This window comes from Acromyrmex echinatior, chromosome 16 (genome assembly GCF_024713525.1).
Source record: "Acromyrmex echinatior isolate Ae372 chromosome 16, ASM2471352v2, whole genome shotgun sequence".
NCBI classification, from domain to species: domain Eukaryota; kingdom Metazoa; phylum Arthropoda; class Insecta; order Hymenoptera; family Formicidae; genus Acromyrmex; species Acromyrmex echinatior.
Window position 1 is genome coordinate 447,003 of NC_141867.1, and position 22,911 is coordinate 469,913.

Here is a 22,911-nt window from a genome sequence, read left to right on the forward strand (position 1 = left end):
TTTCTCTCTCCTTTCTTCTCACCCTAACGATAGGGAGAGGACCTCCCCTTTTCCCTCGTTCTTTCCTATATCTCTGTCTTGGTTCTATCCCTCCCGCCGTCTCTCTCTTCTCCTCTGGCTTTTTCTTCTCCCCGCTATATCCATCTATCTATCTTTCCGTTCCGTTCCCTCCCCAACTAACCCAGCTGCCTTTTTTCCTCTCCTCCTTCTCCTCGTCTCGCCTCGATCCGCCGGTTCTTTCTCCGTAGAGCGCCTTTTACGTTTTTCCAACGTTATCGACGCGTCGCCTCCTCGCTTCTTCCCGGATTTTTCCCTTTCGCGGCCACCGTTCTCGAGACGACCGACCAACCGGCTCTTTCTCCGGGAAAACGCAAGCGGAAACGACCGCTCCCCTCTTTCCCCTTTGCCTCACCGTTTTCTCCATCTCGGTGCTATTTCACGTTTCCAAGCCGGGAGGGGGGGGGAGGGAGACTGGAATCTTCCAAGAGACTTTCCTCCGTTGTCTTCTTTCGCAGTTCTCTCTTTGTCCCTCTCCTCTCCCTAGATTTTCCTTCCTAGCTTCGTCGAGATGCGGATGATAAAGGGAACTAATAAAATCTGCATGACGACCAGCGAATTCTGCATAGAGTATTATACTGTACTCTCCCATGCCTCGGACCTCGCTGTTATGATAATCTGGAATTTCTCGGCGATGTATAAATGTCAATTTGATTCGGCCGCGAGGGCTAGACTGTCGCCCGAGAGTACTTTCGTAGGATCATCTCCCGAGTTGAATGTAAATAGAATTCGACTTAGGCATCTTTACTTCTAAGATAGTCTGGTAAAAATTCCTAAAAAAAAGAAAAAAAAAGAGAGAAAAGAAATAGAGAAAAGAGAAAATGGTTGCGCCCATAGGGCCAGTCGACTTTTTTTTCCAAAGTAAATAGTTCGCTTTTCGAGAACAAGAGGACATATTTGAGATTAGAAACGCGCAGCTTTCGTTACGTGTCTTTCTATGAGATCTCAGCGGCATAAAATATGTCGCCGAAATTGACATTGCAAAAAATATATGCTCGCATACAGCATAGTCTTATCTGCCTCCGTCGTGAATATTTCTTTTGAGCCTTTACGATTTCCTATTAAATATTTTCATCCGAGAAAACAAAGTAGAATGCTGCTTCTTTCTTTCAAACATACGAGATTAACTAAGATTCCTCGTTGCAAAAATGTCCTACTTTGCAAGATAAATTATTGTACCGACGAAATTCTTATGGCACGCTCTAAACAATAGCAGGTTTATTATCTTTGTTACATAAAGTATGAAATTTTGTATTCATATATTTGTTTTGTTTTCAATCTTTATTTAGCTCTTATTAGCGTGTAATTTTTTATGCAAAATTATTTTGAGAGGGAAAGAGAGAAAGAAAGAAAAAATTCAATTAAATATTTATATTTTCACATTTAGAAACGTTTTCCTGCGAGTTTGATAAAAGCTTCGATCGATAAAATGGCAAGCAAGAATTTATTTTGCACGAGCGCAATTATTTTCTGGTTCTCAGTTTCCGATCGATTCTCTGATGGAAAAGCGAGAAACGCAAAGTCTACCTCTGTCAGAGAGAAGTAAAAACGAAAAAAGGGAGAAAATACTAAAGATAGAAGCAGGCACAGAAGAAGAATTGCATTAAATAAGAAAGAGAGAGGAACGCAACGGGGGTTCCAATTTACGTCCGTAGCATAAGATGAACTTGTTCTTTGAGATATTTCAATACCTTTCAATTCTTTTTTCTCCAATATTTTTCGCGATACAACACTCGATGCAAACACATACTAATGTCACAAACACGAAAAAAAAAAAAAAATATCTGCATTGCGGATCTTGGTGAGCGAAATTCGGGTTGTATCTTTCTTGAAAACCTGAGTTAAAATTTGGCACGATTGAGACTCATTCAAGTAAATGTCTTTGCCGACTGACTGTTATTCTAGCTAGAGTATCACTAAAATCCAATTTGCTTCGAAAGAAAACGGAAATTGTTGGTAAATCTAAATTTCCATCTCCACAAACATTTATGCGAAAGAAACTCAATTGTTATAAAGAAACTCAATTGCTGTGTTTAACAAAATTTTACACAAAATGTTGTACCGAAAATTTACAACGTTGTTTTAACAAATATTAGTCGAATTTTTTTTCAGACCAAAAAATATTATATTTATATCCTCAAATTATATTAGCTTAAAAAGGAATTATTTCTATCGTCACCACACATTAATTTTTAAGAAAAAAATTTTCTTCGAGGATATCAAGCGTATCCAAGTGTTACTATTAAAAAGGAGGATTTTGTTTAAAAATTATTGAAATAATAGAGAAATTAGATTTTAATTCGAGACATTTGTGTTTTCGTAGAAAACGCGCTTCTCTCCTAAAGAAACTCGCATCGGGGACAGGAATGGTAGGAATCGGTTATGGCAGCGCGATATGTCTTTCGGTCGACATAAAAAGCGTTCCCATACACGTTGCTAGGTTTGCATTAATGATCTTCCCACGTTCCTTTATACACGATTGCAATGTATTGTGTGCGACCGTTTTCCTTTTTCATGGAACGACCGATTCGTTTTTCGGTTAACATTTCATCTCTCGAACGTCACCGAGAATGTCGATGATAGGAGTTGGATAAAGCATGATCATTGATGATTTTATTTGATACATGTAAGTTTGTACGAATACAAATTTTCAATTATTTCTTTCTTTTTTTACTCTTAACTCTGAATTCTCAATTTCCCCGAGTCGTTAAATTCTTTTAATATTTAACTCTAAACTCTAAACTATACGTTTCAAATCTTTAACCTTCGACCCTAATTCTTCTAACCATCAACTGTGAATCCAGTTTCTAATCAGCTTTTAACTTTCCATCTTCAATTCGGAGCTGTTGAATTTTCAGTTCTCGACTTCCAACGCCTGCCACTTTGCTTGACTCTAAATTTGAAATGTGAAATTTTAAATAAATTCTCAACGAATTTCAGAGGATAAAACGAGAACGAAATAAAAGTTTGGAAAAAGATTATGCTATTTTCTATGATCATATCAAACGATGGACAACGAGACTGTATGTCGTTTGGTCCTAATTTCCGTCTTGTCTGTATACCGTAAGGCATAACAGTACCGCATTCCGAATGCCCTTCGTTTCTTCGTTTCTTTCCGTTCACCTTTCCGAGCGTCTGCTTTCTCGGCCGCTCACCTGTTTCCCCTTCGCCCTTACTGGTTCAAGTCCTCGTTACAGAATATTTCTAGAAAATCAAATGATAGCAAGACAGTACTACTTCCCATTATCTCGAGAGACTCCTTGCTTTGACAAAATCAAATAACTGAGACTCGACTGCACTTGATATAAAAAATGACATACATCCCCTGTCGACGTTAAAGCAGCTAAAAAAGCCAGAAACATTATTTATGAAAATTTAAATGGAATTTTAACTCTTATTAATAATTTCGCGTATTAATTAAAAATTTCGATATTTTTTATAACTCGTTACTGAATTTATCGCTGATAAATTCAGACGTTGAAAATTTAGAACGAAACATTATGAATTTTTGGTCCCGAAATTCAGAGACTTTGAAAAAAATGCATCGCGAAAGAATGGAAAATATCATCTCTTATTACCGTTTTATAGATTTTCTCGAACAGGCTGTGAATATGGCTTCGTTCTTCTTTGGCCACTGCCGTTTCTGCGCGCGCGTGCGTTTTCGAAGGGAAGGAAAGGAGAGGCGAAAGGAACGACGCGACGGGGACGTTCTTCGCGAGATGGAGGGAACGGACGCACCCGGAACCGTCATTTCACCGGGCGAGGAGAACGGCGAGAGAGATCCGTGACACGTGGAGAGAAGCAAGAAAGGAGAAAGGAAAACTAGATATTTGTTCTATACCGTGCGATGCGCAATTAATCTTGGAAGTAACGATACCATCGGGCAAGAACTATCGAACAGTTTTTAATTATAACCGAAAGAAGCACAATCTATATTTTATATATAACTTTATTCCTTTCCTTCTCCCGCATGTATTTAGTCCATATATTTTTTAAAGCTTCTTTTTAAAGATGAAAAAAATCTTAATATTGTTTTATACCTGTGACTTAATACCTTCAAATTAATTAAAATTCTTTCCTGATTGCTGCCGCTATAAATTATGCGTTCACTTCACATAAAGAATTTATGTATTTAATATAATTTCCATTATGTCTTTTCACATTTAATATTTTTATTAAATTGAATGTTTTTATTTTTAAATCGATATGTGTCGCGAGCAGCAACGTGACCTCTTTTCTCCTTTTTCCGCAATATAGTTTATATCTTGTTATATGTAGCCACTTACACCTCTCGTTTTGATGGAGCTTCTCAATGCTGTGTTTCGAATAGAATGATTTTTCTCGAAGCTAACAGTCGCAAATTAAAGTTGTAGCTCTTCTCTCGAGAGCGAGACCTCGTCCTGAATATCGTCACTTGCGAGTCAAACGCGGTCAATCAAAGAACGGATAGAATACCGTAAGAGACCAGATAATAATTCTCTTCACATCATTACATAATAATTCTCTTCACATCTTCGTATCGATCTTTACAACATGTTATATGATATAATGTATGATGAGAAGTATCTTAAATACTTAATTAATTTACTTTCACTTACAACAATTTTAATATATTTAATAACTAAATACAATAAATCGGACTAGGTATTTGTTACAAAAAAATCAATTGATCGGAATTAATTCTCAATTAAGTCTCTCTTCATTGTAGAAGAAAAAAAATATAAAATAAGAAAAAAAAAATGTAAATTATTAATTTTATACAAATCCGTACATATCATTTATATAAAATTTATGGATTTACATGGATTCAATGAACTTACTTCATTATCGCCCGACAAATCTCGATAATATGCGCGACCTTCATTTTCTTGTTCGTCGACGAGCTCCGCACTCTTTTCGTCCGGTCGGTAGAGCGGGATAAACGTGGACTGTGAAAACCACCCCCGAGCACCACGTGATCACGAGCTTCCCCGCTCGGGAATTGCGACCCCTCGAAGTGCGGAGGGTGAATGCGATCTCGCTCAAGGTCGCACGTGGACCGCTGCGAGCGATATCTCGTCTCGACTCGACTCGATTCGACTCGGCACGGAACGGTCTGACATTTTTTTTTTTTTTCTCTCTCATTCGTCGAACAAGCGCAGAAGCTGCGACCGCACGAGAAAGAATCTCTCCCCCACCCGCGTCCTCTTTCACACTATCTCGCGTTTCCCGCTTTTTCTCTGCACACCGCAATTTACGGCGTCGAACGTTCTCATCCTGCTCTCCTCTCGCTTGGAGAAATCGAACGCGCTATTTCGCCTCTAGGAATTACTAGTGCAGCTTCTTTGTGGATCTCCTCCGATAGAAGGAAATGTGAAGGAAACTTTTCGAATGCGGAGAAAAAAGCGGCAAAAGACGACGACAAAGAACACGAGGATGAGGACGAGGACGATGTTGGCAATCCCAAAGCAACGTTCGAACGACGGAAGGAACAAAGAAAGCAGCCGGAGAAAGGGTAGAGAGAAGAGGGTGGCAAACGGCGAAGAGAAGAGTCAGCTCCTTTGTGTGCACAGCGTTCGAACGAGAAGGAGCGAAGGGGATGAAAGCGGAGGGCGAGAAAGAATCAGGAGGGGGAGGGGGACAGATGGCCCTTTCAGACAATGAGAAACTCCGGAGATAAGGGCGGCACCGAATGGTGGCGAGGGGAGAGAATGGAAGGAAATAGCGTTGAGAGAGGATGAAAGCGACGGAGAGACTGAGAGAGAAAGCGAGAGGAAGGTCGAAAAGAAGATAGGAGCTACTTTTTCGAGGAAGGGACGTGCAGGATGTAATGAACGATAGGGAAAGATGGACGAAGAGAGGCGGGGAGAGAGAGAGAGAGAGAGAGAGAAGGAAAAAGAAGAGATGAAGAGTGAGGCTGTCACGGGAAAGAGAAGAGGATGGAAAACGGGTGACTCAGGCAGAGTGGACCGCGCGGGCAATTTCTGGGGGCGATTAACGACGAGCCAACTGAAAGAGAAGACACACGCGCATTTTTCTCCGTGTTGGACGACGTGTTTCGTACGTGTATCATACTTAACCCTGACATTACCAGAGAGAATTTTCTATCGCAGGAGAGCAGAGTTTATATTTAGTTTAGTATATAAAATAAACAGCATCGTGTGAACACTAAATTCATGAAAACTTTGATACACTAACCATGCACCGAAAAAATACTAAATTTTAATAAATATTTGTTTGAATAGTTGAAAGTAAATATTAATTAAATGTAAACATACAAAAACTATTAATTTGATTTAACTATCATTTTTTCATTGAGTAAATATTTGTTTACAGTAAATAAATGTTTATTTAATACAGTTGAAAGAAATATATATTGAGATTTAGCAAATTTTTTTTTCCTGTGTGCCTAAATAATATTAATAGTAAAGTGTGTGACAAATATAAGATGTTAATATGATTGTTTCTCGAGGCAAAGAATGGAAATTGATATATTCCGATTTTGTAATATACTTTCTAGGCAGATAAGCAGTAATTATAACTTTTCCGACTGTGTGCTAAGTTCTTAAAGCGTCAATGCGAAGGCGGCGTGTTGCAAGTGTGCACTTCATTGAGTACTCCACCCAATCCCTCTCTCTTTCCTTCTAACAACTGGAGTTTATTAGCGTATCGCCAAAGAAGAATGAACGAGTCAAGCTCCGAGAGTATATGACATTTACGTCGTAATCTTAAGAATAGCATGCGAGATGCGAGATCGTTTATAACTTGATGGAAAGTGCCGTGGGCTATAAAGTTAAATATTTCGCTCCAATAAAATTATGCCAGCCGTTTTACGATCCAGTAATCAACGATAATCGTTTTTCTTGTGTACGTACATATGACTTGATTGCGCTCTGAAAAAAATGACGAGTAAGGCTGAAGGCTAATTGTAAGATGCTATTTGGATTACGACATTACGTCAAAGAGTTTAAAGTATATCAAATCTAAATATGGGAAAAAAGAGAAAAAAATAGAAATGAGTAGATAAATGTTAAGAGAGAATTTTTAGAAAATGAGAAAAATAGGAAAAATAAATTAACGTTACACGAGAGAATTTTCAGATCTTTAAAAAGTTTATATGTATATACCAACATGTGATGAAAAATATATTTAATGTGCTTTTGTAATATTTTGATGTGGAATTATAGGCTTGTAAATTATATTATATATGTAAATTGCTATAACTGTAAGAATAAAAGTTTTAGAAATCTAGTACTAAAGAATTAGCATGTTACGGATTAATTAATCAAATGTGGATGCCTTTCTATCAATTTTATGCGGTGAGAAGAAATCGTTTCGAGATGGTAACGCGCAATAGCTCATGGCTCTAGCACATCTAGCATCCTTGGCAATTACACGTATAAGACGGCCGATCGGCACCGCTCCTTTTTACGCAGTGATGTAGGAAACTCCTTTCTCCTTTTACCGACGATACTTTACAATGCCTCGTGTCCCATTCGTTCGTTTCTTCCTCTCCATCACACGTGAAGGATATTTTTCTTTAAGCTAGATTGATTTGTGTAAAAAAAAAAAAGAAACGCGTTAACAGAAAAACTACGATTTCTACAAACAGAAAAATGACTTGTACTAAATTAGTTTTTTTTAAACTAACTTATTTATATTAGCTAAAACCGAATGTAACAGGACAGATTTAATCATCTCTATATTTCGTTTTCATTTCCTTGTACAAAGAAAGCTGAAGATATATTAAAAAAAAAAAAAAACAGTTTTTAAATTAAAAAATTTATTTAGAATCTAAAATAAAATTTCTTTTATGAAAAATATAATATTCAAGCGTAATTTAACTTAATAATTGATAGAAAGAAATTGTATGAAGATAAGAAGACCATGTATTTGATTATATATTTAATTTATATATTTGATTTACGTATTTAATCAAAGGAGAGAGAGCTCTGTTCATTCAGCTTTGTTATTCAAAAGCGTTCTCGTCGCTAAAGAAAGCTTTAAAAACGATGCTTTAATTGATCCAAGACAGCTTTTTACGTAGCAGCGAGTGCTGAGGACAGGAGAAATCGACCGTAGTGCAGCGTTCTCTTGTTCTCATTCTCTTTCTCTCCATGTTGCCGTTCTCCTATATCGAGCCATTTGTTCTACGTTCTCTTTGAAGAAGAAACGAGATGCGTAAAACGTGGAAGGAATGAGAAAGAGACATGAACACGAAAGAAAGACAGGAAGGAGGGTTGTCGGTGTGAGCGAAAGAGCGAGGGATGACGGCGATATAGCGAGTAGAAGGGAAAGCCGAGGAGGGCGAAGGTGAGAGGCGAGAGACAGAGACGTCGACGAAGGAATACAGGCAAAGATGGAGTAATACAGCAAAATCGAGAGGGGAATGAGGAAAGGATGGAGGAAAGAAGAGAGGGAAGGTAAAACGAGGAAGAGAGGAAGAGAAAAAGAGGCGCGCGCGGGCGAAGGCAGGTCGAAATGCAAGAAGGGAAGAAAGGAGAGAAGGTTAGGGTGGTTAGGTTAGCTATGGGTGGTATTGGGGGAAGTCAGAGGGTGAAGAGACAAAGCAAAAGGGAGGGCGAGGGAGGGTGGGAGAAGAAACGGTACACGTAGAGTGAAGAAAGAGAAGCATTTCGTGCCCCTCTCTCTCTCTCTCTCTCTCTCTCTCTCTCTCTCTCTCCGTCGTTCTCCTTCTGGCACGGCTCTTTTTGTCCTTCCCTCTTTTGCCCATCCGAGATATACCGGGTAGAAGAGATGAGGAGAAGAGAGGAGTGAAGAGACAGAGAGGGATAGAGGAGAAGATTCTTCTTCGTTCTTCTGGATGAGTCAGGCGCAGGTCAGGCGAGGGGGGAAGGACGAACAGGAAGCCGGGTAGAGGGAGAGAGGGAGAGAGAGAGAGAGAGAGAGAGAGAAGAGAGAGGGTGAGAAGTAGAGGAAGAGAGACCGTGCGAAAAAGAGAGAGGCGGTAGCTGGGACGACTTAGCTGGGAGAGAACACGAAGATCCGAAACGGGGACAAAGAGAAAATGACAAAGGCGAGAGGGGCGGTCGATTCGATTGGAAAGGCAAGCAGAGGGGCCTCTTTCCTTTTACCAGCGTTTTCTCCATATTACGTTCCGTACTTTCCGTTGTCCCGCGTATGCATCACACACTCGGTCAAATACACACACACACACACACACACACACACACACATATATATATATATATACACTCGCGCTCTCTTTCCTTTCTGTCCTCCCCCTTGTCTCCCTCGACCTCTTGTCCTATCCTCCTTCATGCCGTTCTCCTTCTGCCTCTCCTCATCGTTTCGCACCGCCTTCGTCCTCTTGGTCGCTATTGTACGTACGTGTGTACGTGCGCCTCGTCTCAATCGTCATACGCGAGGTTTCATGTCGCACGGCTGTACGCTCCCGCGGCGAGAGGGAGGCTTTGTACGTGGGTGAACGGGAAAATGTCTTTTGAAACCTTTCTAGGTCGCTCTCAATCGCCCCACACTGTCAGTCATACACACGCGAGATCCCGCTCTCGAGAAAACGCTCGCTGCAACGCGTCGCCGTCGCCGTCGCCGGTGCAGGCATGCTCGATTTTTGAATGAAAACGTAAGAAGAAGCAAATGTACCCTTTGATGAAGAGATCAGAACGTGGAAGCGTGAATCTCCGATTCACAACAAATAAGGAATAAATGTCTTGGATCTTAAGTGTTTAAATAATTCAATGTGAATTAATATACTGTATAGTCATTTAAATTGCACCCCGCCAATTGATTTTTCCTCAGTTCTGGTTCAATTATGTTGATGCGTGAAATGGTCGTACGATGGTCGTATTTAAATTGGATAGTAACGAAACTACGCAGATTTCGTGAGGAGGTCCGAAGGCCAAGAAGATGTAGAGAAGAAAGGAGGGCGACAGCGAAAGGGAAGAGAAACGAACAAATAAAAAGCATGATGAGGAAGAGACGAAGAATTAAAAAGAGAATATCGAATTCGTCTGCACATATAACGTGATGATCATATCTCGTATCCATTGTATTATATTTTATTCTTTCAGCCCTTACTCGTAAAGAGAAATTACTTTATTGAAATATAGAGGATTTTAATCCACACACACACACACACACACACACACACACACACACACACACACACACACACACATCCTGTTTCCGCGCAAAATTTACGTTAATTAAACAATTCTTTCAAGACAAACTGCGAATACATTTGAAGCCAGAGTTGAAACGGATGGAGTTGAAACGGAGTCGATGATTCGCTTCCCTCTTACCAAACGGAAAAGCTTTTCTATTATTTCGCGATAGCGCAATGTAAGAGATTCTTATATTGCGTAGCCAAGTAAAAGATTGTCCTATAATACGCCCACCCGTCGCGTTCGCCATCGCGACATTTCACAAACGATGTTAGGAACGAGCGTGCTATTGAGACAGCGCGCGGCAAGACTCGTTCTCGCTTTTGCAATTTGTAAATCTCTCGCGAGGCGGCCGCGCTTGCGTGCGGGGCATTACGGTACCGCGATCTTTGCGTTCCCTCTCTTTTTTTCGCCGATTCGCATCTGGTCGTCCTCCGGAACTCGATCCTTGAATCGTGTCGGGTGGGGAAAAAAAGAGGCAGGAAGAGAGAAGGAGACGATCGATGGAAGAGAAGAGACGTACGCGGAGAGAGGCTGAAGAGAAAGGCAGAGGGATAGAAAGAAGGATGGACAAGAGGGGAGGAGGTGAAGCTAGAATATGCGCAAGATAGATGGAGAGAGAGAGAGAGAGAGATCGTTATTTATTAAGCGCTCCAGAACTGAACCTCTCAAGCGTTAAAAAAAAACAATACAAAATATTGAGCAACAGAACAAGAGATATTAAAAAAAATCAAGTAAAGTAGAGTTGTAAAAATAAAGATAGAAGCGAAACATAGATGTATAGAGTAGAAAAAGATGAGAATTGAGAAACAAAATAACACATTGGTAAAGTGCGCAGAATTTAAGTGTGACTTATAATTTAGGCTTATAAATGATCGTATATCAAAGTCAAAAGAGAGAGCGAGAGAGAAAAGGAGAGAAGAGGGAAAAGGTGTTGTTCCGCCGAATGCGCGGCGGGAACGAACGCGAGGCAAGGCTGAGAGAAGGAACAGTAAAATTGTGGAGAATGTGCACGCGCCATCATCAGGGTGGCCTAGATTCAGCCAAGACCTGCTTTCTAGGCAGCATTTCTCTTTATCATCGGCGGCGTGCGAGCGCGATGTATAGGCGGACCGTTGCTCGATGCGCGCGGAGAAAATCTTGCGGGATGCACAGACTGTTCCTCGTGAGACGAATGGACGAATGATCGTGCATCGTTAAACTCGCGATCCTTAATCGAGTCTATTACGAACGTTCACGCTTGCGTTTCATGCAGATCGGAGCTCAACTTCTTATATCGCGTGGCGCAGCGGAGGAGTCGAAAGAATATTCTGCCTTCGATTACTTGCCTTTCCTATTAGCAATTTCAGCATACGGCAGTACATTTGCTCTTTAAACATCTTTTCAATATGGTATACTTGGCTTTTTTCCAATACTCTTTCAATTGCTTTTTCCATTGCTTACACATATAAGTTTTTTTATTAATTAAAAATAAATTATTCTTACTCGACATCGTTTCATGTTCCTTAATCCTCTAGAAATGGCATCGTCTTGTTATTAAAGAAACAACTTTTTTTACTGTTTTCGCTGACTTGCGAATAAATAATTTATCGATAAATATATCGATGTATGACTTTTCTGATGGTTATAGAAATAATACTATGCTTATTTCAGTATTCAATGCTTCATTCAATTTAAATTAAGGGGTCTAATCATCCTGACAGGATCTAAAATAAGTACAAAATTAATATTTTTTTAAAAATTAACTTATATTTTATATGTATAATATACAATGTTGAAACTGAAAAATTTGTAACTTTGAAACAGATTAATTAAAAAGTTTTTTTTTTTAACTATAGAGCAATCGTGCAAAGCTCCTTTGATCGGACGAGTGTAACATTTTCAAAGGCGGGGGTGGTTTGAAATCGAAAAATAATATATTTTCTTGTAAATAGATGTAACAACTATCGTGTGATGTAGGGTTTTTTTTTGTTGAGAAATGTGGAAAATAGCTCGATTTGAAAAAAGAAAAAAAATTTTTCAGCTTAACCGACAACTTAAAAAATTTATTATAAATAAATATGGATTAATATGTCAAAAAAATCGTACGTTACACGATGAATAATTTTCTTAAGAATATTCCTTAATTGAAATCAATCGGATTTTTGTTAGTTTCGGAGAAAAGTTTATACACACCCGTCTTGAAAAACATGGTTTCGAAAAAAGTGCGAAAGAAAATTGGAAATGATTTTTTTAAATAATAAAATGGCCTAACCTTATCTTAAGTCTTGGCTTAAAATATTCTTAAAGATACAAACTTTTAAAAATACAAAAAAAAAATTTCGAAATTTTTTCAAAGTTTCAGGATTAGACTCGTTACACAACAAATATTTATATGCTTGACAGTCCGTGACTGCTATTATATATTTCGTTTGACTAAACTAATATATTTTTTAAATCAACTTTTTTTTCTAGTGCACAGCACACAGAAAAACGTATAAAGCAATGAGAGGCAAACGCTAAACGAATTGGTTAATCACAAGACCGTGCAATAATATATACAGCAGTAGCAAATCCAAAATGTTAATTTACTTCTTTTTGTATGCATACTTAACGCTCATCGAGAGTCTCATTAAGCACGAAAATATCACGTAACGTCGGAATTGGCTGACGAGTTTGTACTTAAAAGACGACAGTAGTTTAAATCACAGTCACGCAGGCAGATGTTGAAAGGAAAAGATGTGAAAAGAAAAACAGTTGGAAATTTGCAGCAGGGAACGATCGAAGTACCTGTTCTAATAAGCTCTTGCCGAGCGGCCGTGGCGAATTTATTAATCGTATCGCTGCGCTGGCGAGAAGGGAGGAGGAAATGGGAAGGAAGGTGCGCACGTGGTAGAGCAACTATATGAAACTTGGCCGATCGGTCACCATCAATCATCGGCGATTTTCTCCTATTTGACGGTCATTTAATTACCGAGATAAACCCGTTTACCGCACGCGCGCGCGTACATGAAACGATACGATGAAACGAGCGCTCTGAAGCGGTCTTTCGTCGGTCGTGTCACGCACGGCGATCGACACGCGATGCAACTTACGGTGCTGGATTGTTGACAGCGAAATACGACGATCGTCTGAGAATCAACGCTTCAATACGGCGACGAGACGCGTACAAGACGGATGAGAATTGAATGTGCTAATATCAGGAACGCCTATCGATTTCTGCGGAATCGATGTTTCCCACAGGTATCTCCAATATGTTGCCATCAAAGTCATCTATCTACTAACTTTACTAACAAGGACGAAGAGATTCTGTCAAAATCGTTACACTTAATTACGGTGACCATGCATATGTTTTTTGTTACTAAAGACGGTTTTTTTTTTCAAGCAGCTATCGTTTAGATTTATTTTTTATTTTTTCGAAATTCAATTTTCTTCTTTACGTAATATTTAATAATATTACGGAAAATTCCTTTTTAATTAACATTTCAATCTCTAATGTCGCGTTGGAGCGAATGTTCACGGAAACAATCGACAAATTTAGTTTTATATAAGAGCAGAACAACAAAGTCGCAAAAACGTAAAAATGACATCAAAATGAATGATGTAGACTAATCGAAAAATGACCTTTTAATAATATATTTATTGCGTAAGAAAATTGCCGAAATTATAATATTAATTGCCTTTTGACAATCATAAACTACTACTAGTTTTGAAATATTCAGTAACAAAGTCCTTTCAAGTTTGTCTTTTACTTTTTCTAAGAAAATGTAGTCTCCATATACCTGATACAATTGACGCTAAAAATAGCGAAAGCCGTGAATTTATAATAATTTCAAATTATGTATTATAATTTATATTAATTCATATACTTTCAATTAAAGTTATGATGTCATATACTTATATTACTTGTAAAACGGAGAAATACCCTGCACAACTCCAGACAGAGACGTAACTAAATTACACTATTTTGTCGTAAAAAGAAAAAGAAAAAGAATTTCGATAGTCGATACAATCGACCAATATCACTAATCAAATCCTCCGCGAATGTTTAATCGAATCGTTTAATTGCACAACACACGTTATATACGGATGTCAGAACTCGAATCTCGAGAAACAGTGGCAGAATCTTCCGACTTTTTATTACCTAGCTGTCCTCGAAATTTACATCGACGCGCGTCGCAATGATTTACATTGTTGTAATATGTATATATATTTACGCAAGACAAAAAGGAAGAGTTTCTCAGGTTTCGCAGTTCCCGGCAGAATCTGGCGGAAATTTCTCTGGACTGACTTGAGGAAAAACGTGGTGTCGAGTAGACTCTCAGCGCGGGCGGGGCGGTGATCCGCGGCCGCAGCATCCGAATGCATCCCGCGCGTTCGTAATCGCTGATTATTGGCTGATGCATCGCGCACGTGACCTACCGTAACGGGTAACGGGTGACAAGGCAGTTTGCTGTTCGAACGGCTGAAAACCGCGTGGCCGCGTAGAAAAGGCGCGCGCGCCGATTGCGGGAGAGAATCCGCGTCATTTTTACCAACGGATAATGAGAGGAAAATGTTTGACATTTGACGATATTACAATTAGAGTATGAGATAATTATGATTAGAAGCTCCATTTTTTTTATAGTTGATGCTGCTATAATGTTAACTTCTGAAATGATAATTACATCTATATTATATTATAAAAGTAAATCAGTGTATTATTACTGAATAATAACAGTAAATATTTGCTGATGATTACATCAGTTACAAGTGTAGCACTGATTTACTTTTAGAGAGTAATTCTGTATGTCAAAAGGATTTTTAATACATAGAGAATTATAAACATAATTATTATTATTATTAATATAATAGTTATAAAATTGAACTCCTAATAAATGTAATAATTACTATATTATGTAATTATAATCACAAACACCAAAACATACTTTTCTTTTCACAATCAATATAGAGATCTCGAGATTTCAGCTTAATTCCTTGCTTATTTTTCCTCCTTTTCTCACCGTAATTCATGTGATCCATTGAAGAGAAAAGGAAGAAAGATGCGAACAGAGCTGAAGAGCTATAAGAAGCTCAGCTGAAAAGAATAGATTATCGGTATTTACCAACAAATTAATTAACAAAATGAGCTCTTTAGATAATGAAATAATCATCAATCAGAAATATCCGAGCGATTGAAAGCAATAATAGCGCAGAAGTTGGTGCGTTTGATCTTCACAATAATATATTTCAATTCTTACATAAAATATCGATCGAATGTTTCAATTCCATTCGAGCCATCCTCAGCGATGAAGTAATTACATGTGATGTATTAAATCGAAGAGTGCAGCAAGTAGAGTCTCTCAATTCCAAATTTAAGAGCGCAACTGTCAGAAATCTGTACGACTAAATGATCGCTATAGAATAAAAAAGAATTAGCCCAAGACAGTAGTGAAGAGGAAAGTGAATTTTGAAAAGACTTACCTACTGCACTCCTTGACTGTACACTGTAAGACATCATAATAATTTGTCAGAACGTAAATTAAAAAAAATCATTCGATTCGATTGTTATGGACTTCGATATCAAGAAACGTTCGTTCAAAAATGAGCATTGAAAACATTATATTGAGTGAAGGAAACTCAAAACAAAATAAACATTTAAGACACTTGAATATACATTATAAAGATAGTTACACATATGGTAATTTAATGTTTATGGTAATTTTCATGTACACATTCAAAAGTCGTAGATTAAACAATTATAATGATGTACTGTGTTTTTGTCACCAATTAATTTGTCAAGAAATTAAAATTAAAATCAACATACTCTATTCTTTCATAAAAACCTTATTAATAAAAAATAATGTCATTTCAAAACTTGTTAAGAATGCTTAAATAACCATGGCATAAAAATTCAGTGTCATTTTGTGTATTTCAACCATTATCTTGTAGCTTGATATTGAGCATTTCCGACACTAATCTTTTCCCCAAATATCTTTCATTATCTAATATTTTAGTGTTATCAAAATTAAATTCATGTTCAAATCGTAATCTGTGTTTCCGAGATGACTGACAGATTTCCAGTTTTTTTTGTTAATGTTATTACGGTGTTCCTTAATGCTAGTATTCAAGTATAGTTTTTCTTCCAGTCTGTCCTACATAGGATACAATTTTTACAATCTATCTGTACACTACATTTCTCTTTGAGAAATCATGTTCAAGTGAATCTTTTTGAGCCTTAATAATACCATCCAGTTTATTAAGTCTGAAGAAAGACAGCCTGATCAAGATTTTTTAATGATGTTCTTATACTTTTCATAAACAAATGGTAAAGTAAACCATGAAGTTTTTCCTTTATCTATTTAAATATCTATCTTTTTATTTAATTGAGTTTGATCAGAGTTTTTCTTTGTTTAAATAAAGATCTAAGTCGGTAGTTAATAGTGTCAAAAATAAACTTGATGGGATAGTCATTGTCTAAAAATGTTTCAACAACAAAATTTAAATTATCCTCCTCCTTTACTTGGGGTGAGATAATAAAAATGCTCTCTTCACCATGTTGATCAAAACATCCTTCTTTTGAAAAAGAAGGTGAAGAGATAAAAAGTTAAGATAACGTCCTGAGAAGGTTGATTTATGAAATACATTAAACTCTAATTTACAATTCGAATTAATGATCGTGACATCGAGAAAATTCAGTCTTTCACCTCCAACCTCCAAGGTAAATTGTATTCTCAGATGTAATGAGTTAAAACTATTCAGAAAAATTCATTAATAAGATGATTCGGAACCGCCATCGCAATATCATCAACATATCTATAATAAAAAGGTACTTGTGACCAAATCTCTCCAATGCCTCTTTCTCCAGATCTTTCATTACTAAATCTGCAATGATGGGCGACAACGAAGAGCCCATAGGTGTCCCAAACTCTTGTTTATAAATTCTTTTATCAAAAGTAAAAAATGTAGATTCCAAAACGAACTTTAAGGCTTTCAAAAATTCATTTTTAGGAATGCTAGAAGACCGCGAGATGAAATACCACCTTTCATTTACACTTTTCAAAGCTAAATCTATGGGTACAGTGCCATCATGTCCAATGAGATTAGCCAGAAGTTTTCATCAAGTGTGCTCCATTAAGACTAGTTTGTATCTATTTTGTACGTGGCTAAACAGTTTAGGAATATTATCTTTGAATATCCGGTGTAAAAAGGAGGTCAATGAATATAACATGCTATCAATTGATGAAATAATAATTCTCATTGAATAACCAATTTTATGAATTTTAGGAGCACCATAGGCCTTCGGCAAAATCCTATCATTACAGTATAATTTTCTATATATAGCTGAGTCAATATGTCCACTATTTCGCCATTTCGTCAGCATAGAGCGTACAGTTTTAGTAAGTTTTTCTTGTAGGATCCCTATTAACCAATGTATATGTGCTTTGGTCATCAAGTAGATTAATCATTTGTTGTCTGTATTCATCTCGAACTAAAGCAACAGTAACGTTGTCTTTGTCTGCTCTAGTGAATAAAATATTCCCGTTGTTCTTGACAAATTCTTTGATTTGAGCAATTTAGTTATTTTTTTATTAATAAAATTATTATTCAATTTTATAAAAACGATTTTTTCAACACTAGGAATAGAACGATTTCTCAACTCTAACAAGGTAGTATTACCTAATTTTTTTACATTGTTTTCAATAGTCTCAATTAATTTCATACAATTTTTCTTAATATTATACGATGGTAAAGCAAAATTACTAGTTGTAATAAACATTGAATTTCTATCGGAAATTTATTATAATAGATAAATTGGACCATTTGTTTTTTGTGGAATTTAACGATGAAATTTCATTCGTAATATCGGTATTTTTCTTCAACTTTTTCTAATTCTTGGAACTAGGAAAGGAAGAATGGTAAATTAAACCGAGATTAAAGTTAATCTACACACATTGGTAAAAGCGAGGATTAATCGGCACCACGCTCGTGCGACAGGTTGTCTCGAAAGTTAAGCGCATTGTGTCACCGGTGGATCGTGTCGCACGCGCGTACGCACGTCCAGTTGTTACGGACGGAGTCAAAACAATGCGGCTTCGTCGGTCGTCCGCAGCTCTCTGTGAGGGGAAAATGAGGAAAGTCGACGCCTCGCGCTTTACTTTTATTGTCTCGTACGCGATTTATGTCCGCTTCTACCAACGTAGATTAACTTTAATTTTGACTTAGGTTACTTTTTATCTTTTTCTAATTCTTAGAAGTAGATAAAAAAGAGGAGTTAGTGTTGAACCGTTAGTTAAAATTAAATCACATTGGTAGAAACGAGTATTAATCGCGTCGTGTACCGATATGCGTCGATATTATACTTAAAAAAAAAAAAAAATCATTTGTTTGGACAGTACCAACTAAATATTTACTAAATATAAAGATTTCTTTATTTGACATCATTAATTTGATCATATTTTTTTATCGAATAAATGTTTACTGTAAATAAATATTTTTTTAAATTTAATATAAATAAAATTTAATTTAATAATAAATTAAAAATTTAATAATAAATATTTTTTTAAATTTAATATAATAAAATTTAAATTTAATTTAAATATTTTCTCAGTATAACAATACGCCTGTGGAACAAATCGATCTGCCTCGATAAACATGGAGAGTATCATTTTCATGGTTGTTTTAGATTTCTTTAAAAATCGTGTATAAAATTTTAGGGAACTTTCTCTGAAAGCTAGAAATTTTTTCAAACTATATGGCGTGTAAGTCTCATCTAATAATAAATGATTGCAATGAATAAATTTCATTCGATTTTAATCGATTTTAAAATTACTAACTTGTAAATAAAAATAAATTTGAGATTATCGGGAAATTCGTTTGCAGCGGCAATAGATCGAAATGAGTGAAGGTTCAGTCGAGCGTAAAACTAATAATCAGATATTCGTAAACGATATTGGAGCGATGTAATTTCACGCACAAAGGCACGATGCGCGTATTGTCGCTCATTCGCGTTTCGCAATTGGCTCATTGACTGGCGCACTTGTTCGGGAAGCACGTGGCCTCATTGATAATCAAAAAGACGAAAAACGACATACGCCTCTGAACGTTCGCTGAATCTCACTTTTAATGATAAAAACGAATTTCGCAGCACCGATAAACGTATTCCGAGAAAAATTGAAACTCGCATCCCCGAAACGCGTCGAAGAAACGAATCGTCGAGAATTTAGATTACATTGCAAAACGCCCTCTTTCCGAAGAAAATATATTACATTGCATCGAGTAAAATTTTCCTCAGAAAGAACGTTTCGGAACGTAGCCTAAGGATACCGTGGACACTCTTTAAAACTTCGAATGAACTATCACTCGAAAAAGAATCAATCTTTAAAAGCGAAATCTTACTCGTAAAGATTGACTCTTTTTCGAGATTCTTCTTTTTCTGGCTCAATCTTCATTTCTAAAATTCCACTCTAAAGAATTTAAGGAGTAAAGCTGAGACAAAAATTATTGACGAAAGCAGACGAATATGAACAAAAACAATCTGTCGATGACATCGTCTCCGCGGAAAAGTTCACAATCGTGACAGCTACGTACCTCACCATGACCTGACCCACAAATCAAATCGCAGCAGCAGCAGCAGCAGCAGTAGCAGCAGTTGTAGTAGTAGTCGTAGTAGTAGTAGTAGTAGTAGTAGCAGCAGCAGTAGCAGCAGCAGAAGCAGCAAAAGTAGATCGGTGGATCCGGGCTCCGCGGTAATCGCCAACCCCGTGCTGCTCCGAGATCCCGAGGATGTTGATGTACACACACTTTCGCCGTATATCAGATGATATAAACACACCGCCGCGAGGGCGCGAAACGAGAACGGTCCTCCTTCTCGTCTCGGAAGTGACGGTTCTCGCGTGCACGCACGCATGCACGCATGCACGCACGCACGCACGCACGTACGTACGTACGTACGTAAACTGTCACCCACGCACAGCCGGTATCGGCCGCGTCAAACCGCCGTGAGAGACACGCACGCACCGCGTTGGACACTGGCAGCTGTCACTCATGAATTGCCCGTGAAAACGTCGCGGCCCGAAGTGGCATAGCGAATCACGGGGAAACAGAGACAGCGGGAGAGACTGGAGAAGGCGAGGAAGGGAGAGGAAAAGGGAGAGGGAGAGAAAGACGGAGATCGAGGCGCAGTGCGAGAGAAGGTGAAAGGGGGAGAAAGGGGAAAAGAGAAAGAAGGGGAGAGAGAGAGAGAGAGAGGCAGCGTCGAGCATGCATGCACACTAGGGGGCACTGCGATGGCGGCGGTGGCGACGGCGGTGACGGCGACGGCGGCAGCGGCGGTGGCAGCGACGGATGGGCCGTGCTCCGTCGCGGACGGTGGCGCAAAGCGATTAAGCGATTTTGTTGTGGACCCCGATTCTTCCCTTCGTCGGCTCTCTCTTCCCGGCTTTCCACTTCTCCCGCGCACCGCCTTTCGCCTGACGCCTCTCCCGTTCCCGCGCCGGCCGCGCTACGCCGCGAACGTGCCCTAGAACGGAAACTCGGCTCTTTATCCCCACCATTTGGCCCCCCACTCGACCCGAGTCGTGCCGATCCCCACCCCCACTCGCCAATAACGCGATGCGTTAGCCTCCAGGCGCGTAACATCCTAACAGTCCTAGCACCCGAAACCGCGCGCAGGTATCCGAGCAGCAGAGGTCACTACTTTTAACACTATAGGTCTGTGTTCCTTCTTTTCGTGAAACTTCTCGAACGGTTTATCCTCTCTTTCTCTTTATGTTGGAGGAAAAAAGAAAAAAGATGAACGGTGCAAGAACCTAATGTCCCCTTTTCTACCAATGTAGATTAACTTTCATCTTGGTTCAACTTACTCTTCATCTTTTCCTAATTATTAGATTTAAAAGAAAAAGATGAAGAGTTGGTGTTGAATGGAGATTAAAATTAAATCATATTAGGAATGGGCACAAAACGGACAGGCTTGTCGACTACTGTAATGATTATTTGCAGATCTATATTCTTTGTTAAATTCGTACTTAAAATAAAATATATTTGATATACATATATACATGTATATATTTGAAGAGATATATTTCTGAAGTTTGGCAAAAGCGAGCAAGAAAGTGTATAATCTATTACAGCGATAAAGAACAGTGACATTCGCGTCTGAATTTTCAGTGGCGCCCTTCTGCTCATTATGATGATCGGCGCTTTTTTTAAAACGTCTGTAAAAACTAAATGTCATCCAATATAAAGTTTCTAACATAAATAGTTAAATACAAAAGTTAAGTAGCAAAATAAAATGTGTTAACATCTATCTGTGGATAGATTAATCTGTGGATATTATACAATATATGTTATATAAAATTTATATATATTGTATATCTATCATATATTATACATATATGTCATTCTTGAATATTTTATCATTTTATATTTAATGAAAATTTAATATTAATGTGAAAACATTTTATACATGTACATGTAGAGAACTCATTGGATAGACATATTAAACATTATTTAATTTTTTTTTTCTAAACACAATGTAACTTTTTAAACATTATAATACCAAATTACCTTAAGGAGATCCTAGAGTCATCTGTATTACCGATTCAGTACGATTTGAACATATACAATCATGTGTTATTGACATATCACACTACTACACTAGCACACTACTACATCTATATTGCACGCGCATATAAATTTTCCAACAAACTAATCTTTTATGTCAGACATCTAATTGTAAGAACACAATATTGTTTATTTATGTAATCCCTCATTCAAAATCGTTTGATATGTACAAAGTATAGAATTTAAATATAAAGCAAATATTGTAGCGAGTTGACGTCAGAGCCGATAACAAAACTATAATTTTTCAACTTTTTTTCGTTTTTTACATAAGATCACTTTAGACTATATTATCGCTAATATTTTAATTGCGGAGAAGGATTTTTTAATCTATATATGCATGTATAAAGGCAGTTAGGAAAATATTTATTTGACAAATAATTAGTAAAACAGACGACTTTAGGATTCCTTTAAATTTATATGTCTGTGAGGTAGGATTTATGTCGAGAACGATAAAAAATTTCAAAATTGAGACGTTCTGTTCCATTTTTCTTACAATTAGTTCAATATGGCCCTCCGAGCTGTCACATCGTGACAATATTAGTTATCGCTTAGTGATTCTTAATATGATTCTTACACTTAAATCCAACGAAGAACTAAAGGCAAGAACCAATTATATTAAAGAAAATCACTAAGCGCTAATTAATTAGTTTTCTCTGCTGAATGCAGTCAATGCTTCATATAAAAACTGTACAATCTGTACTTACTATATAAAGTAGTCCATAGAGTAGTCCACTAGTTTGCACAAAGAAGCAATGTAGAGTTCTTAAAATTGGGAACTTATTGTTAAACGTCTAATTAAAACATTATAGTTGTATGAAAATTTATGTGTATGTATGGTGTGCGTGAGTGAGATATTGATGTAGTGATATTGATGTATCAATGACACGTAAATCATTTGTGTGTAAGTGCTATTTACAGTATGACTAATAATCTTTAGGATCTCCTTAAGTATTTGCAAATTTAAATTCATTCTCGTATAGCTGAAGTGTAAACAATTTTGAATCAAATGACACAATTATTGAAAATGTCTAATAATTGCTTTATGATATAAATAGAAAAAAATCTCAAATATTAAAATGTTTCACAGTCATCGTGATTTTTATTTATATTAATAATATTTAACTTTAATTGATTTAGATCTGTGATT

The 22,911-nt window shown here is 37.4% G+C and overlaps 1 protein-coding gene across 1 annotated transcript in view; it reads right to left on the minus strand.

The window, feature by feature from the left end:
• Positions 1 to 20,677, minus strand: part of Psq (pipsqueak) — a 64,756-nt gene extending 44,079 nt beyond the window's left edge. Inside the window, exon 1 of the mRNA XM_011054507.2 lies at positions 19,731 to 20,677. Within this exon, the coding sequence (XP_011052809.1) occupies positions 19,731 to 19,738 (8 nt within the window). The 5' untranslated portion in view covers positions 19,739 to 20,677. The remainder of the gene's footprint in view (positions 1 to 19,730) is intronic.
• Between the last annotated feature and the right edge of the window lie 2,234 nt (positions 20,678 to 22,911).